The sequence below is a fragment of the Eurosta solidaginis genome, chromosome 3 (assembly GCF_040869045.1).
Source record: "Eurosta solidaginis isolate ZX-2024a chromosome 3, ASM4086904v1, whole genome shotgun sequence".
NCBI classification, from domain to species: Eukaryota; Metazoa; Arthropoda; class Insecta; order Diptera; family Tephritidae; genus Eurosta; species Eurosta solidaginis.
In genome coordinates this window covers 176,880,617-176,899,593 of record NC_090321.1, presented here as the reverse complement: position 1 = coordinate 176,899,593, position 18,977 = coordinate 176,880,617, and the positions used below count along the sequence as shown (strand labels likewise).

Sequence of the window (18,977 nt, the reverse complement as noted above, 5' to 3'; positions counted from 1 at the left end):
GACCTCCCAAACATTATCTAAGCGTTTTTTTAACCACAAATGTAGATGTATATGAAGAGTAAAGAAGAGCAAGACGTATTTCATAATTTATGTTCTTTAGGATGGGCCAGATTTTTTCTTTTGGTATAGTAAAAATATTGTTGAGAACAACGAAAAAGATGATCCTTAAAAATTGCAGCTTTTAATTTTTATGTTAAGAAGTGCCTCATCGCGATTTTAGTTTCTCCATACAAAATTATATGGGAAGGTTTTGATTTTTTATTTGAAATGTACCTGCGCTTTAAAGACTGGGTCTTAAATGATGAGCAATACCCATTCGTATAAAAAAGGTCTAAAGATATTTTTCACTAAGACGAATCGTTTGTAAGATATTCTGGGTTGAATGTCAACCCCAAATGCAAAGATCTGCATATTTTACCTAAACTTTGAACCATTGACTTAGGCTCTTAAGAAGAATTTTGGTTATGCAGTGTTGAAGCCAATTAAATTTGAGTAAGACAAAGTGTGAGTTTCAAGCAGCTGAGAAGCCGTGTTGATTTAAAAAAAAAATGTTTAAGGCTAACTTACGCACTTTTGCCATATATTCCAGGAGAATAATAGAGTTTTCTTTTCTGAAATAAATGTTTTCCTAAGTAAATGGTAAAGCCTTAATAGAGTTACTCCTACCCCAGAAAATTTTCAACATTTATAGTGCATGCAAAGAACATAAATGGATACCCCGTGTATTAGCTGATTTTCAAAAACGCACACAGAATTATTTTCTTCATTTCAATTTTCGTCGCTAAAAATGTGTGAAGTTATGAAAATAAATTGCCACGATCAGATCAGCAGGGTTGTACTGCCACACCGCCATTTTTTACAGTGTAAAAGTGTAACGCTTTTGCGTTGCGAGCAGGCAACAATTATACAAAAGAACGACTTATCTTGTTTGGTTGATTTTCCGAAAGGGTGGATAAATGATGTATATTGGAACGATTTTCCGTCATCCCTTGTCAAATTTGGTTTAGAGACAAACCGGTTTCGGCGTTGTGCCATCATCAGTGTCGATTTTCGTTCGAACGAAAATCGACACTGATGATGGCACAACGCCGAAACCGGTTTGTCTCTAAACCAAATTTGACAAGGGATGACGGAAAATCGTTCCAATATACATCACAAAAGAACGAAATACCCCGTAAAGGCCTTACCTGCTTTTTAGAATAGAACAAAATATATTTACAACTCTTGCGCCGCGTACAAAAATCATAACACTTTTGCCAGAAAAGAAAACGCTATAAGACCGGATCATTAAGAAAACGTTATTAAAGCGTAGGTACACATCGAATAAAAATTCTCCATGTAGTTTGTAAGAGAAAACTAGATTCGCATGATGCACCTCTTAACATTAAAATTAAAACCTGTAATTTTGACAGGCTGAATTTTTCGTTGTCCTAAACAATATTTTCTAATAGTATGCGCGCAGGAGATCTACCCTAGTGCGTACATATGAAAACAGATATGTACAATGTGCATGTCAGGGTTGCCGTTTGGATACAATTGTATACATTTGAATAAATTTTTAATGAGTGGACACAAAGATACAAAAAATCTAAAATGTATACATTTTATTTTGGAAGATTGAAGCTCTGTCCCTGTCATGGGAGCTACAAATTTTCAGTAAGATTTCTAAAAAATTTTTGAATATGCATTTTATAGTAAATCAAATTTTAGAATGATATTTATTTTTTCCTTTATATCTATATAATATATATAGATAAACCGTATTTCTTCTACATAATTATTTTGTTGGTATTAGTTTTGTTTAAAATAAGTAGTGTTTGTTAAAAAACGTATAAACAATAATTCCGTTTAAATAAACGCGTTTCGATATGTTAAATAGAAAAACCTTTAAAACAGCGACATTTATTTAAAACTGAGCGTTGCTAAAATTTTATAAAATTCAGTTGTGTGATCCGTTTAGCCAAAATAGTGCGGTGATGTTTTGCTTTAAATATTATTAATTTCAGAGTTTTGTTTCACACATTACATAAAATTCAGACGAAATGACTCAAAAACTATGTATCAATCTATTAAAACGAATTGATACATTTTTTCAGGAATGATACACTTTTGGAACAAAAAAAATTGCGCGAGTGGCAACGCTGGAACATACATTCAAGGTAGCGAGCATACTTACTACAAATGATTTGAGTAATGAGTAAATTTAGTTGCATGAATATGTTGATTGTGTATGTGTTAGCACAAACTGATATGTTTGCTACTATAACGGTTTCTAAAATACATCTCGCTCTACTATTTTTCGAAAATCGGAGAAAGTTTGTATTTCGATATGTTTCAAATGGCATACGCGCAGGATTTCTGCGCTAACGGGTACATTTTTGTCCAAATTCTATCCTCTGAAATGTTTCTATTTGATGTAAAAATAAAACCCTCACCAAAGTTTGTTCCTATTACTCCACCCTAAGTGGTACCCGAAAAACGGATTTCCCGAATAGTTTTAAGGTTTTGTACAGGCTACAAACAATTTTTATGATTTTTTTTCTAGTCATATCATTTATAAACACTCTTTAATATATTGAGATCTTAATTACGATTTTTTTCCAAAATTCATGCCCACTTGGAGTTGTGGTCTTTGACGAAATTGTGTAAACAGTTATTTCACACTTAAAAAGTGTATTGAAACGATAAAGCATAAATTCACATAGCCATAACTAAAACAATATAATAATAACATAAATTCGTAATTAAGGTCTCAATACCTTAAGAGTGTTTTCAAATGATATGATTAGAAAAAAATCATAAAAACTTTTTGTAACCTGTGCAAGACCTCAAAACTAGGCAAAACGGCACATAAAAGATTTTCGTAAAAAGTTGAGTAAATCAAGTTAGGACAAAAAATAATGGGAAAATAAATAGTCGTAAAATAAAAATATCGTACCCCGTAGAGTGGAGTTATAGGACCCATCTTTGGTGAGGTTTTTTTTAATAAAATAGAAACATTTGAGAGCATAGAAATTGAAAACTTATTTTTCTCGGCACATCCTAAAGCACATATATATGTACATACATATGTACCCGTTATCAGAAATCCTGCGCGCAAGCGGGAAAATACAAATACGAAATATGTACAAACTTTTCTCTGATTCTCGAAAGAAAGAAGACCGACATGTATTTTATAAACCGTTATAGTTGCAAACATCATCAACACAAAAACAATCAACATATTGATGCAACTAAATTTACGCATTACTTAAATCATTGTATGCGCGCTGACATGTACATTGTACATGTGTACATATGTATTTATGTATGTTCATACGTGTTTTCGCGAAGCGCCTGCTGGCTTCAGACTTAAGGGCCCATTACTGATACTTAGCATAGACTTGACTTGGCGTAAACTTGGCAATTTAGCACCGATTATACTCCACTTAGCGCATACACTCGGGCATCATAATCAAAAATGTCAATGTGTATGTCAAAATGAAATGGAAACAAACAAATGGCATCTCAAAATGTAAACGTCACTTAGAACTTACATAGAAAATCAAAATTCAACAGACTTCTAAGTCAAGATAAGTGTTGCTAAGTTTTGAGTAATCAGTAACATGCAACTCACTGATTTTCGAAAGTTATAATTTATGTTTATTAGGGTCGGCAAAATATAAAATTTATTTTTCCTTTTGGTATAGTGAAAATATTTTTCAGGACAACGAAACATTTAGGCAATCAATAAGGTATAAATTATTGTAGTCGTTAAGGAGATGTACGTCGTGTTGTCACGAAGTCTCTGCTGGCTTGAGTCTTAAGCTAGCAGACACTCCCGTTTCTCGGAACCGAACGCAGCTTTACATTTTTTATTGCGGTATTAAATTGCCAATAAATGTAAAATCAATTATCCAAGTCGTTCGGAAGCTGTAGGTCGTGTTTTCACGAAGTGTCTGCTGGCTTGAGTCTTAAGCTAGCAGACACTCCCGTTTCTCGGAACCGGACGCAGCTTTAAATTTGGTTTTGCGGTATTAAATTGCCAATAAATGTAATATCAATTATCTAAGTCGTTCAGAAGCTGTAGTCGTGTTTTCACGAAGTGTTTGCTGGCTTGAGTCTTATACTGTTTTCACACAAAAACTTAATGATCTCATTTCACCTTCTAATGAAATCGTAAATTTTTTGCTTTCACACAGAAGTAACTGCTCGATTAGTATGAAGGATGAAATGTCAAGCGAATAAAATGACAATGCTATATGACAGACAATCATGGCGGAACGATACAAGGTGGCAGCATGGTGACATACCTACAAACATAAAAAAATTCCATGTACTTGTAAATTCGATGAGCAAATGTCAAAATCGTACTGCGCCGGTAGTTGATGTATCACATCAAATAAAAAAGGTTATAATCAGCTGTTCGATGCGGCCACCTTGTATCGTTCCGCCATGCAGACGATGAAATTTACTTTGACAAATGACATTTTTAAGCACTGAACACACCAAAAACTAAGAAGCGGAACTCTGCCACCAGAGTTGCATTGTGCTTTTGACTTCATTAGGCATTCGATTAGCTACTAATGAAATAATTATAGATTCGAATTTTGTAGGGAAGATTGAGCTCAATAAGCGTCTTAATGTAGAAAACTGCCTTTATTATTCAATAAGCCGCCTGTGTGAAAACAGTATTAAGCTAGCAGCCACTCCCGTTTCTCGGAACCGGACGCAGCTTAAATTTTTTTTTTTGCGGTATTAAATTGCCAATAAATGTAATATCAATTATCCAAGTCGTTCGGAAGCTGTAGGTCGTGTTTTCACGAAGTGTCTGCTGGCTTGAGTCTTAAGATTTCCCGTTTCTCGGAACCGGACGCAGCTTTAAATTTTTTTTGCGGTATTAAATTGCCAATAAATGTAATATCAATTATCCAAGTCATTCGGAAGCTGTAGGTCATGTTTTCACGAAGTGTCTGCTGGCTTGAGTCTTAAGCTAGCAGACACTCCCGTTTCTCGGAACCGGACGCAGCTTTAAATTTTTTTTGCGGTATTAAATTTCCAATAAATGTAATATCAATTATTCAAGTCGTTCGGAAGTCGTAGGCCGTGTTTTCACGAAGTGTCTGCTGGCTTGAGTCTTAAGCTAACAGACACTCCCGTTTCTCGGAACCGGACGCAGCTTTAATTTTTTTTTTGCGGTATTAAATTGCCAATAAATGTAATATCAATTATCCAAGTCGTTCGGAAGCTGTAGGTCATGTTTTCACGAAGTGTCTGCTGGCTTGAGTCTTAAGCTAGCAGACACTCCCGTTTCTCGGAACCGGACGCAGCTTAAAATTTTTTTTTGCGGTATTAAATTTCCAATAAATGTAATATCAATTATTCAAGTCGTTCGGAAGTCGTAGGTCGTGTTTTCACGAAGTGTCTGCTGGCTTGAGTCTTAAGCTAGCAGACACTCCCGTTTCTCGGAACCGGACGCAGCTTTAAATTTTTTTTTGCGGTATTAAATTGCCAATAAATGTAATATCAAGTATCCAAGTCGTTCAGAAGTCGTAGGTCGTGTTTTCACGAAGTGTCTGCTGGCTTGAGTCTTAAGCTAGCAGACACTCCCGTTTCTCGGAACCGGATGCAGCTTTAATTTTTTTTTCCGGTATTAAATTGCCAATAAATGTAATATCAAGTATCCAAGTCGTTCGGAAGTCGTAGGTCGTGTTTTCACGAAGTGTCTGCTGGCTTGAGTCTTACGCTAGCAGACACTCCCGTTTCTCGGAACTGGACGCAGCTTTAAATTTTTTTTTGCGGTATTAAATTGTCAATAAATGTAATATCAAGTATCCAAGTCGTTCGGAAGTCGTAGGTCGTATTTTCACGAAGTAGCTGCTGGCTTGAGTCTTAAGCTAGCAGGCACTCCCGTTTCTCGGAACCGGACGCAGCTTTAAATTTTTTTTGTAGTATTAAATTGCCAATAAATGAGGTATATATTATTTAATATATAATATTGTTGTTTGCTATAGTGTGTCTGCCACCTTAATAGGACCGAAGCCAGTGGCCAACGGAGTTCCAAAGTTTCTTCTGGCAGCCACTTTACTAATTTAACTATTTGGGATAGTTCTAAGGCTTTTTCAGTATCAATTAGATTTGTTTTCTGGATAATTTATTTATTTATTTATTACTATCTCCGGATCGTTTCTGTACAATTTCGGGACCAGTAAAAGATGATTTCGGGATGAAATATTGGAATATTTTCGAGACCATTTACCGTTACGGGACTATTTCGTTATAATTTCTGAAATGCTTTTGGACCATTTTGTAATCATTGTTGTTTATTTTTTTTTTTTTTTTTATAATAATCGGGGTAATTTTTGGATATTTCGGAAATTGGTTTGGTAACGTTTCGGTAATTGTCTAGGGATCATTGCGAATGTTTTCATATCTATTACGGGATCGCTTCAGTGATGGAATTTGGTATGCGTTTTTTTTAATTTAATGATAATGTGGAAAAAAGTGACCACGTCCACTTTCTATATAAAAATAAAAAATAACACACTTTTTGACACATATAACGTGATATTTCTGAAATTATAGATTCAAGAGACCTAAAAACCCAGTTGCATTGGCTTTTGGTCCAGAACGGGTAAAACTACAGTGATGAGACTTTATACACATCTTTCCTATCTAAAAGAGAATCCGCTCACGGAGATCTAACAAATTAGTTTGATCTTTAAAAAGTTCCTCGTTCTTATACATATATATGTACATATGTGCTCTATGCGTATTTTTTTATTTTACAGCAAGTTATTATAAACAGATTACACTGTTTCCTTTGTAGATCACGGTGGCGAACATTATGGACATGAAAAATCGGATGCTGAGTGGAACACCCCCTAACTGGGTTTGCCAGTTCGAAGACGCCCCCTGAGAATAATTTTTTTGGGTAATGATTTACAACAGGCCTCGACTACTAATTCATGTCCAAAAATGTCCGAGAGTGCTGTCTTAAAAGCGCGTCTACACCACAACAATAATTATCCGAAGGCGGAGAAAGATTTACAACAGTGGTTGATTGCCAAGACGTAATTTAGATTTAGAACCCCCAGCGGGTTAGGGGATCAGCATATACCCGCGGTAGGTATGCCTTGTCGTAAGAGGCGACTAAAATACCAGATTCAAAGGGCTGTGTAGCGCAACCCTTTCAGGTTGCCAGCGGAATATATAGCTTCTCCAAACCTAATTGTCAACCTCACCTATCCGCGGCGAATCCTGTTTCACTAACAGACGAGGCTCTGGCGACCCCAAGCTCCAGACGGTCATCAATGCAGAAATGTGTTGTGCACAATAGTACTATGGATCACACAAGTTTCGGAGGTCAACACGCGTCTTTTCACACCTCTCCTGATATTTTTGGACGCGTATTAGCAGTGGACTGCTGTTCTAGACCATAGTGTACAAGTACAAGTGTGTTGACTTCTTTCTGACAGGCACTCGCTTAAGTGGGCATAACGGGAAAATCTGGGTTGCCTTTGTTGTTTCGGTTGAAAAAGGTCAATTAGGGTTCTGTGCAGAGACGTAAAAGATTGAAACAGGGTTTATGTAGTCACAAAAGTGTTGCTCCTGTTCCACAGCATTTTAATTTTATATCATGGCGAAAAGTGTTCAGTTGAGAGTTATTGATTTTCATTAAAAGTTTAATTTATTACGGAGGGTTACTCCTTTAATTGTAAAAAGCAGAGAAAACGTGGAGTTTTTCAAATTATTGTGAAAAACTTTTTAATTTGAATTTCTGTACCCAAGTTCACTATGAAAACTGAATAATGTACGCTTATTGAAAACTCATTTGCACACACAATTTACACTTTGAATTTAATTGTGTTTTTATGCACAAAATTTTGAAACTAAAAACAAAATTTTCATTTGTCAGAAAAAATAAAGAAAAAACTGCCTAATGTCAAACAACCCTATCGAAATACAAACTGGCTTGTTTGTTTTTAATGAACTACGTTGAATTTTTCTTGTATTTCGGTAGTTTTTTCAAATCACATACTTTCACCAGTATTGAAACCTTATTGGCTCCCTCGACAAAAAATATAAGAGAAAATACAAGAAAAATACATAGAAAATAAAGTAGCGTCATATAGGAGTTTGATTTGTTTGCAATTACAGCACCATTATATTTGCAGGAGGCTTTCACAGCTACCAAAATTAAAGCGGATTTAAACAGACGCTTTGGTTGTGTTGCATTCATTAATTCATCTGTCGGGCGAAGTATCGAAAAATTTACATAAATGCTTTGGTTGCGTGCCTACGCTAAACTATATTTCAAAAAACTAACGAAATACAAGAAAAATACAACCATGGTTCAACTATATACAGGTTGGCTCATCTGTAAAGCAACAAAATATGTCTGTCCAAATTGTCAAAATCTGTGTATTGGTGTTGGTGCGAATGGTATGGAATGGAAACATAAAACTTAGCAGTTTTTTATGTGTAAGTAAAATGTTGCCAATGTGTTGGTTTCATTTTGAGTTTGCCATCTCCTTTTGACAATCCCTTCGACCATGCAATGACATAAATAAAATCAGCTGATGAGATGAGCCAACCTGTACATAATTGAACCATGAATACAACCTTTCATTAAAAACGAACGAGCCAGTTTGTTTTTCGATAGGTTTTTTTTTGACATTCGGCCGTTTTTTCTTTATTTTTTTCAGACAAATGAAAGTTTTTTTTTTAGTTTGAAAATTTGGTGCATAAAAACACAATTAGAATCAAGTTTCTTGTGAAAAAAGTGAACCATTAGAGAAAGAAATAATTTGCGCGTGTTATTTGCATTGTTTTATTGTTAAAAATGTTAATGTAAAAATAAAATGTAAAACATAAACAAAAACATGACAAACTCGCTAATTATGGGGGAATAGTGGCCTCGCTTTTTCATGATAGAATTTTTTTTGTGTTTTGAAGTTACGATAAAGTTTCGTTAGTTTTTTAGCTTGAAATCCAAGCAAAAATAAAGTAGTGTCATATATGCTTTTGAAGTGACCAAAGCGTTTTATATAATTTTGCCCTTATGCATTTGTGTAAACAGCCTTAGAAGTGAAAAATTTCCATGTTACACGTGTGGCGCTTTATATTTTGACTCTAATTTAAATAAATTTAGCTTTCCGTATGTTTCCGCATTGTTGCAGGCTACAAATCTAGTATTCTTATTTCCGCGGAAATATATGCAACTATTACATCTGTAAATACTACAAAGTTTTATTGAACTATTAAATGCAACTCAGCTTGAAGTACTCTTACGTACCAAAAATGCAACTCTAGACCTGAGATTTGCAACAGGTGAGCGAGGCTGTTTGTAGTTTTGACGTTTATCGCTTAGTTGACACACTTGGTATAGGTACACTATCTCTAGACTATCAGAAAAATTTATTACTCTCAAAAAATACAGCTTTTGGTTGAAGTCTAGAATAGGCGTGGACTGCTAATACGCGACCAAAATTATCGGGAGGTGTCAAAAGACGCGTACTTCGACAACAGTAATCCGTAGAAAGAAAAAAATGTTGTCTCCTTCCGGGGATTTGCACAGTTGGCAATTTTCATGTGGTTGTCGTAATGTTGTTGTGCACCGAAAAAAATTTTGTGTACAAAGGGATTTAGCACGGATTTAGCTTTAATCCCACCCCATTGGTGGATCGGCTAGGGTAATTTTTTATAAGCGCGGTCGAAGGCCTCCAACGCAGAAAGGTGTTCTGCGCAAAAATACTATGGATCCCACCCCCGGTTTTGGAGGTACCCGCGGATCTTTTTCTGGTTTTTCGTTAATATCTTTTGAACGAGTTAAAATTTTTATTTTCCGCCTTCGGATTATTAATACTGTTGTCTAGACGCGTCGTTTGACACCTCTCTCGAATATTTGGTAGCGTATTAGCAGTCGACCCTCCACTAGACTATTACCTAAAAAATTACCCTGGGTGGGTCCGACACCGTTTTGGGGATCAAAACTAAATGCGCGCACAACACCTTTCTGCATTAGTGTGTGTATGAGTACAACAAATCCGACAAAAAACAACAACCACATGAAAATTAAAGCCGATTTTTTGCTTATATCTTTTGATAGAAATAAAAATTCTAATTTTCGCTTCGGGATTCTAAAAACGGAGTTGAGGCTCGTCTTTTGATACCACCTTTGATAATTTTTGATAAAAATTATGTGGTCCACCGTCTTGTAAAACGGGACCTTTTTTATAATCGCGGCCGAAGGCTGCCAACGCAGAAGCGTTCTGCGCAAAAATACTATTGATTTCACCCCCCGTTTCGGAGGGACCCACGGGTCATTTTCGGATTTTCGTTAATATCTTTTGAACGAGTTCAAATTATTACTTTCCACGTTCGGATTTTTAATACTGATGTCAAGACGTGTCGTTTGACATCTCTCTCTATATTTTTGGTAGCGTATTAGCAGTCTACCCCTGTTCTAGAAGATTACCCAGCTTTTTTTAACGCGATAACATTTAGAGAATTGCCTGTTGGGATGTATTTTATTTAATTACCAATAATTTGAAATCCATTTGTATTGTTTTATTTTCCATTTTGTTGCTGCTTCCTGCATTTGGAATATGTAGTTATTTTTATGTTTTCTCAAACGATTCCATTTGTTCCACTTCTACCACTCGCACCTTTGCTTCTCGTTCTCTGGTTTCACTATTCATTTATTTGTTTTCTTTTTGTAATTCTCTTTGTCTACGTTTCTTCTTTACACATTTATATTTAAGTAAATTTTTTTTTTTTTATTTATTAACGTTTTGCGCAGTCAAACTCAAGCATACTATTTATCTCTTTCGCGCACGTGATGTTATAAACCCAATCGAAAGCGTAATTAAATGTTACTGCTTTTCATTACACTACACTTTTTTGAGTTTACCTTCTTCCATATCCACTGAAAATTTTTAATACAAATTTCCCCTCACCTAACACCAAAGCTTTCAATTTGGCCTGCATTACATTTATCCATTATTCAATATTCTTTTTTACACACAAACAAAACTATCACATATACAACAAATTATGCATAGATAAATATGTATAGATAAATCCCTTATTTAATTTCATTCAAATATTTTTAATTCACTTAAAATTTCTATTTTTCGTTTCAACGCCGCGTTTTTGCCACTGCCACTTTTGTGGCACATGCATGCATACACAGACCATTTTTGATCATTTGAACCGTACATACAAAAGGCAACGACGAGGCAACGGCGGTTTTTTTTCTTGCCTCGTACCTCCACGACTGTATTTGGTTACTGCGCTGACGGGTGCGACGTCCTCGCTGCGACTGCGACGTTAGCGAACCGAAATAAATCCTCTATTTGTTAAAAATTCAGTTCATAAACATAAAACAAATATGCTATTGGATAAACTAACTTTATTTCACATAAATTAACACATTTTCGATATTTAAATTCTCTGTTTTCCATAACTTTTTCACAAATTTTCTGTCGTACGCGCTTTATGATTTCAATTTCTTGCCTTTTGCTGCTTCGTCTTCATCATGTTCTCTTTCTCTTTCGTTCCGTGTAGTAATTTGACGGAGGTAAAATGAAAATGGTGCGCAAATGCTTTGTATGTGATAAATGAGGTGGTGTATTTTGCTAGTGTTTGAGCGGGTGTGTGCATTGATGTTTGATGTGCGTGGTAGAGGTGAGTTTGTGTTTGTAAAGTTGCATTTTTCGTATGTTGGCAGTACCTTTCAGAAATTTAACGTTGCCACATATGTAGACATTTGCTTTATGCATAAAAGTAGTTGAGTATGGCCCCTATTATGAGACAAATTCGATCTTCGACTGTGGTCGAAAGAGCTGATCGAATTTTCATTCGGCATTATGACACACATTCGATCAAGACTAGTGTCATTGTTCGATAATTCGATAAATTCAACCGTTCAGAAAAGCACATTCCCATCAGCTGTCTAATAAAATAAAAGCAAAATTATTATGAAGAAAAAGCCATAGTGTACAAGTACAAGTGTGTTGACTTATCTGTCAAGCATTCTGACAGGCACTCGCTGGATTCGGAATGACAGCGAATTCAAAATGGATACCATTACCGAGTGCGCCGAATGATTGAAAAATTGAAAAAGTCGATACGATTGGTAGTCAAAAATGTTGTCGTTGAGACCAAAAATGCGACTCTAGACCTGAGATTTCCATCAGGTGAGCGATGCTGTTTGTAGTTTTGACGTTTATCGCTTAGTGAACACACTTGTATAGGTACACTATGGAAAAAGCTCAGGTACTGCAACTAGACAGAAGTATAAAACGCTGAAATGGATTTCAACGCGTAATTGTAGTTTTCTAAATATTGTAATTTTCTAAACATGTTGTTACATGTGTTAAAAACTAAACATCATAAAGACCATAGAAGACTGCTATCCAGTAAAGGTGAATGGTTGCAACAATGCACAAGAGCCAAGTCTATTCCTTTTTGAAATTGGAAACAATTCTCAGATTTTGCGCTACGGATTGTCTCAACTGAGCATCGGGTACGAGAATACACTCTGGATTTTTTCCAACTCATCCTTTCTGCAAAATCTTTTTGCTATAAACGGATTTTGTCCAATTTTTGAAACCAGTTTTCGAAGAAGTTGTTTTGTATTCACGACCTTGGAGCTATGTGTAGGGTTCTTAAATTATATTGACTCAATTTTTTTTATTTAACTTTGTTATTATGTTACTTTGTAGTTTGATTTTTCTATTTTCAAAAATTTTCATTATTATTCAATTTTGCATCATTAAAATATAACATTTTCTTTTAAATAACTTTTGTGTGGATATTAATTTTAATAAAAATAAAGCATCCTACAATATATACAATATATACGATTCAAACAATTTTCTTCTAATTCGATACAGCGTCGATAACAAATTCATATTCGCTTCAAAAATAGATACACAACGAATACTACCAATTTCAAATTCGATTTGCGATGTTCGATAGCCAGCGAAGATCGAAAGTCGATAAATGCTCATAATAGGGGCCTATATTTTTGATCACACAGATTCAACGCCGCGGCACAATGGAATTTTTCATATGATGCGTCTAACACAAGCTAATGCATTCCAGTAACATCGCCACAATCAACGAAGATGTTGCGTTTATAACATATATATAATACTTCTATATCAATACCTTCCTATCTTCCTAATGTGCAAATTTTCTGTCAATCATTAGCCGTGTCTTTTTTTTTACACGCGCATAAGTTTTGTTTGCGCGTGAAAAAAAACGCCTATCCTCGCTTAGATAATGCTTAGGAGACCCATCTATCGGCTGTGGTTAAGAAACTAGCTACAGCAACAGGGTGTACCGAAAAGTGGAAACACAAAGCTCTGATGGCCATATGGCAGGGCATTTTTTAAGGATTTTTCACTAGGTGGCCAATAGAAAAATATCTCCTCGAACACCCACTACTCTACCGACATACATGCGCGAGTCTGAAAACATTATATGTTGACTCGGAACCTACTGTAGTGTAAGAGAAACGCGTAGAACGGAAACCAGTTGAAAGGAAGAAGGACGAAAAGAGAAAGTCTTCCGAGTCTTCTTAATAGGAGATTTTATGAAATTTATACACGTGAACGAGGAAGATTGGTTTGGAGAAAATTAAAGCACTTATTCTACATGTAAAGTCCGTGTAGCAATTTTATGCATTTAATGCAAACGAATTTTTTTTTTTCGTAACGTCGATTTTGAAAAGACGCGTATTTTATTTGATATCTGAATCAACGCGACTTTTCAACATATGACATGTGCTGCCAACTACTGTACTCTGCTAGACATGACTGACCACACCGGTCAGCTTTTGAATATTGCCATTAAGAACATGATGGTAAATCATGATGTAAATAGCAGCCATGCCAGTCAGTTGCCCTACAAGAAACGCTGATAGTTTTACTAATACACTCACACTTCTAATTGACAATGCTGATCCTGCGATGACGTAAACATTGATACTCAAATTTATGTATGTTCCTTTGTTCGCTCACGCATGTCCGCATGTACCCAACGACAGCCTATAATCATGAAAAAGGACTCAAACTGGGAAAGCTTCGGACACCTGGTACAGAACAAAAGAACATACAGCAGATACCATTATGCATGTGAGACAGATACATAATTCTTAACGGAATTTTATGTATGCGAGAACAGTTTATCCGATTTAATCATGTTGTCACTACTGACTGTCATATGACAATCAAATGATTATCACGGTTGTTTTGTTATTTTTTAAATTCCGCTATTTTCAACCGACGAAAACCATATAAAAAATAAGTTTAAAAAATGAAAAAGAGAGCATTTCTAAGCTCTATGCTAAAAGAAAAAAAATCGAAAATAATATTAAAAAATACCAAAAGCTGTCGGAATGTGTGGGGCGCACTCAAAAAATTGATACGCGAAAAATAATAGTGGTTAGTGGTGATTCATTTTTAAATGTGTTTCCGCATGAGGAAAGCGCTCTTCTGTTGTTTTGTTATTTTCTGAATTTAAATTGAACATTCTGAACTCGAATTCTTATAAAACTATTTATTTTAAACAAATAAGAAATACGTATGCTTTTATCATGTACAAAATTAAAAACGTAATGAAATAAAGTAAATAGAAAGCAAAAAGCATTGTTTCATTTTTGGCGGAATATAACAATGGTCATTTATGATAGTTTAACAGTCAAACCTGATATCTACAGTAAACTATCATTTATGACATTTTTTGATAGTTAGAGTGTCAGCACTGATCCAGGAAAATGAATGAGAGTGAGCAGTACGGCTATATACTTAATCAGTAGGCCATGTTGGTGTATAAGAAGGAGACAAAAACTCACACGTACACAGTTGTTTACATCACATTTGCGCAAGTCCCCTTAAGTTTGTGATAGAAAGTTTGTATGAGGCGCTGATCGTTAGGTTGACATTGCTGACAATCAGATGATAGTCATATGATAGTCAGTATTCTTGTAGGGTGATTAATCAATGCTGTGGCAACCGTGGTTGTGACTCACTCATACCAAAACATTTGCAATAAAACAAGTAATCCCAGGAATACTTATTTTTCATACCCAACTTATTATATACTTGCCCAAAATTTTTTTATTATATGCTGACAAAAATCCTCGAGCACGTGCAGAATTTATATATGTCACGGAAGTCCTGAGTACCTATGTTCTTTTCCATATAAATCCTCATTGACAGTATATTTGATGATGTATCATTCATTCGTTGATAAATTTCTTCGATTAGCACCAAAAAACTTCATTAGAATTAGCAAGTTATATATTCTTTGACATTTTGGGGAAATCATGTACATATGTTCAGAAAATTTCTGACATTATTTCAGTTAGGTGTTGTTCACGCATTTTCGAAATTTATTTGTGGCCAGATTATGATTACTACGTGGCCACGGCGGACTACTACGTGGCCATTTGGCCACGTTCGTATTACTTAAAAAATGCCCTGCCATATGGTATAACATATAGCTGAATCAGTTGCGATGAATTGGGGACACACATAGAATACATAGAATTAGTGTAGAGGGTGAAACAAAGACACATATTTCGGTTACATCTGAGTATAATGCGTATTGAAATTTAGTAGGACAAAATTTATGCGCAGCAATTTCAGAGGTGTATTTAAAGTTTGTCGCTTAGCAGTCCATATAAAGTTTAAGCGTAAACGGATATACGCGTGTTAAAAAACACGGCTATTATTTTCGAAAACTGTGCAAATGTATATTCTGCGCATGCGCGGGCTTTGTTAGTGTTAGTGAATTGTAGTAGCGTGTGTAAAAAAAGTATTAAAGTGGTCAAACGGTTCACTATCCCCTTTACCCAACTTCTGCATAGTAATTGTTATAAAATCTCAGTTTAGTCGATTAAACAATGAAAAGGCCAACAAATACAATACAAGGCTTGACGTATTTATTATTTAAATATGGGCTGCAGCCATACAAAGTACATTATTTACATAAATAGTAAAAAAAAAAACAAGGCGAAGAATTCATATTTTTGAAATGAAAAAAATTAAAATATACATGTATAAAACTATACTTATACATACATTCGTAGTTGTCAGTTGGCATTATTTGCTTTTTTTGTCGCTTTTTGATCACTAAGGGTTCATTTACATACGTATATCTGCGCACTCAGCAGAAATCGGTAATGCTATTCCTCGGAGTTCTTAAAACAATAAAAATTTTATAATACTAATGGAAAACAAAAGCTTACTTTTTCATTTGGATAACGAAATATTGTACATTAATATTGATAAAAGCAAGACGGCTTGTTGAAATATACATATATTTAAGCGCCTTTTTTACAAAAATTTAACGACAGTCTTGAGATTTTGTCTCCTTCTCTCGTTGTATATCTGTACAGTAATGTTTGGCAGGCTGCACAGTTCAGTAGTAGTGATATAGAAGTATTACATATATGGTTTATAAATATTAAGGAACTCCAGCCTTGGCAATTGAAGTTTTTTTCGCCTTGCACATTCACATACAAAATTTCGCGAACTACTGTTATAAAAAATCTCCCTATATAACATAAATACTTACCAACATATTGTAACGAATTCTGGAGAATTGCCGATTATTTTGCACCTCCTGCTAACTTTCGTATCGCTGAACTGTCGCATAAATAGCTTAAAAAAATAAAAAGTCTCGGTCTTTCAAATTGTTTAGAAGACAGGTTTACATCACAAATCACACACAGAAGATTGCGCTTTCACGAGTTCAAAATTGCCTCGTTCTGCGCATCTACGTCACACTTGACTGTTTGAGCGAATGAAAGAAAGAGAGAAAAAAACAAGAGCTACAGGAAAGTAAAAATTGCCCATAAAAACAACTGATCTTTTGTTTACATGCGCAATGCACAATCTTGTGTGTGTGATTTGTGGGTTTACATAACCATTACTTAACCTGCAGTTAACCACCGACGTGTGTAACGTACGTATACGTATGCCGTACGTACACACAGTTGAGCAAAATTTATGCCCGTAGTGGCAACGAAAAAATTTTGCCATTGACCTGTTTGAATGCATGCTTATGGAAACATCGCCTTTTTTCTCTATACTAATTTTTGATGTTGTAAAAGACTTTAATTAATATTAAATAAGTATAAATAGATTACATATTTATAATCTGAACTTTTACATAATTATTTCGAATTATTTCCACAATTTTTCAAATTTTAATTAGGTGTTTTTGGATAAAAATTGCCAACGGTCAAAAATTAGCGTACGAAAGTTTACTAGGCAACTCCATGAACCAATAAACAGAACCCCCATTAAAAAGTGAGAGAGCAAAAAATCATAGTTGGCTGGGAAATAAATTTTGTCGGCGTGACATCACGCTTTTAACAACATGTTTCATTGCTGACGCAGTGTTCAGACTTTTTTTATCCGCTCTTACCTCCTACTACATTTTTTATCCCAAAGGTTTTTTTGGGTCGAGTTGAAAACTAAATAGTAGTTACTTTCCATTGAGGCTTGAGCGAGATACGGATACAAATTTAACATGCAAATGCAACAACAACGTTGTGATCCTGATATTTATATGGTTCAATTTCTGATCTGTATAGCAGTTCTGTTCGTTTCGTTTTCTGTAGTAGATTTTTTGACAGCTAACCACTTTTGAGTTGGTAGCACTCATGGCTCAACTATATGGTTGGCTCATCTCTACAGCAATAACATACCTTTGTTCACATTGCCAAAATTAGCGTGTTGGTGTTAGACGAATGGAATGGAATGAAAACATAAAACTTAGCAGCATTTGTAAGTAGTAAGAAAATGTTGTAAATTCGTTGGTTTCTTTTTAAGTTTGCCATCTCCTTCTGACAATCCCTACTCCAGTGAAATGAAAAAAATAAAATCAGCTGGTGAGATGAGCCAACCACATAGTTGAACTAAATACGTGTACATTTGTGTATACATAAAAGATCTCGCCATATTTAAAAGCAAAAACACTGAAAGAGTAAACAACTTGAAGATGAGGAAGGAAATAAATAGTTTGCTTACGTGCGAAGCTATTTAAATGTTGATAATTCTATCAGTATCTTAAAATTTTGTGTACGTTTCTTCTTATTTTCTACAAAACAGATGTTTTATATTAGTGCTGACAGCTCTCATGAAGTTGATCCAGATCGTTCCAATAAGATTTGAGCCAGAGCCAGAACACGATAAACCAATGGAACGGCCCAAGTATTACTACCTAATATATTTTGGTTGAAGTTTTTATTGTATACGTTGAAAAGCTGATTGTTTACAAGTGACGATTGGATGAAATGACGTGAATTCATTGTTCGTATCTTAATCCATGTTTGTTCCCATTTTAGTCACAGTTTTTGTACTTCTTTCGTACAGAATGAGAATAGAAGGAGTAAAATGTAAAAAAATGCGTCCGGACGCGATCTGTAAATCATGCCAAATTTCAACATGCAACACTTCTTGAAGTTTTATTTAAAAATGAAGTACGTTAAGTCAGTGAGTTCAGCTAACCCAGTTTTGCGATAACAGTCTCCAATTGGGAGCACCAATCGAGGTCAAAGCTTCCTCCAACTTTCTCTCCCAACTCAGTGAAGATTTTCTCTTTCATCTGTTTACAAACTGCGGGAGCGTATTCATTCATCCGCATAACATGACCTAGCTAGCGTAGCTTTCTGTTTTTATTCACTGCACTATCGTCATATTTGCGAAAAGCTCATATAGCTCATCATTATACCTCCTTCGATACTCGCCGTCACGGATAGGGCTATAAATCTTCCGGAGAACTTTTCTCTCGAATACTCCAAGAGCCATCTCATCTTCTCTCGACATCTTCCATTATTCTGAGCCATAAATCAGGACAGTTATGATAAGTGACTTGTAGGGCAAGAATTTTGTTCGTTGAGAGAGGATTTTACTTTTCAATTGCTTAAAGAAGCACTTCTTGGCAACAGTTATTCTCCGTTTGATTTATAGGCC

General features: G+C 35.1%; 1 protein-coding gene across 3 annotated transcripts in view; it reads right to left on the bottom strand.

Annotated features, from left to right (window-relative positions):
- Positions 1 to 16,659, bottom strand: part of LOC137244677 (uncharacterized) — a 164,803-nt gene extending 148,144 nt beyond the window's left edge. For 2 of the 3 annotated variants that reach the window (XM_067774034.1, XM_067774035.1), the window contains exons 1-2: positions 16,573 to 16,659; positions 10,524 to 11,716 (exon numbers count right to left, since the gene is read on the bottom strand). In XM_067774034.1, coding sequence (XP_067630135.1) covers positions 10,524 to 10,562 — 39 coding nt within the window. In that variant the 5' untranslated portion in view covers positions 10,563 to 11,716; positions 16,573 to 16,659. The remainder of the gene's footprint in view (positions 1 to 10,523; positions 11,717 to 16,572) is intronic. The other variant, XM_067774036.1, reaches the window with a different exon arrangement.
- Positions 16,660 to 18,977: the final 2,318 nt, after the last annotated feature.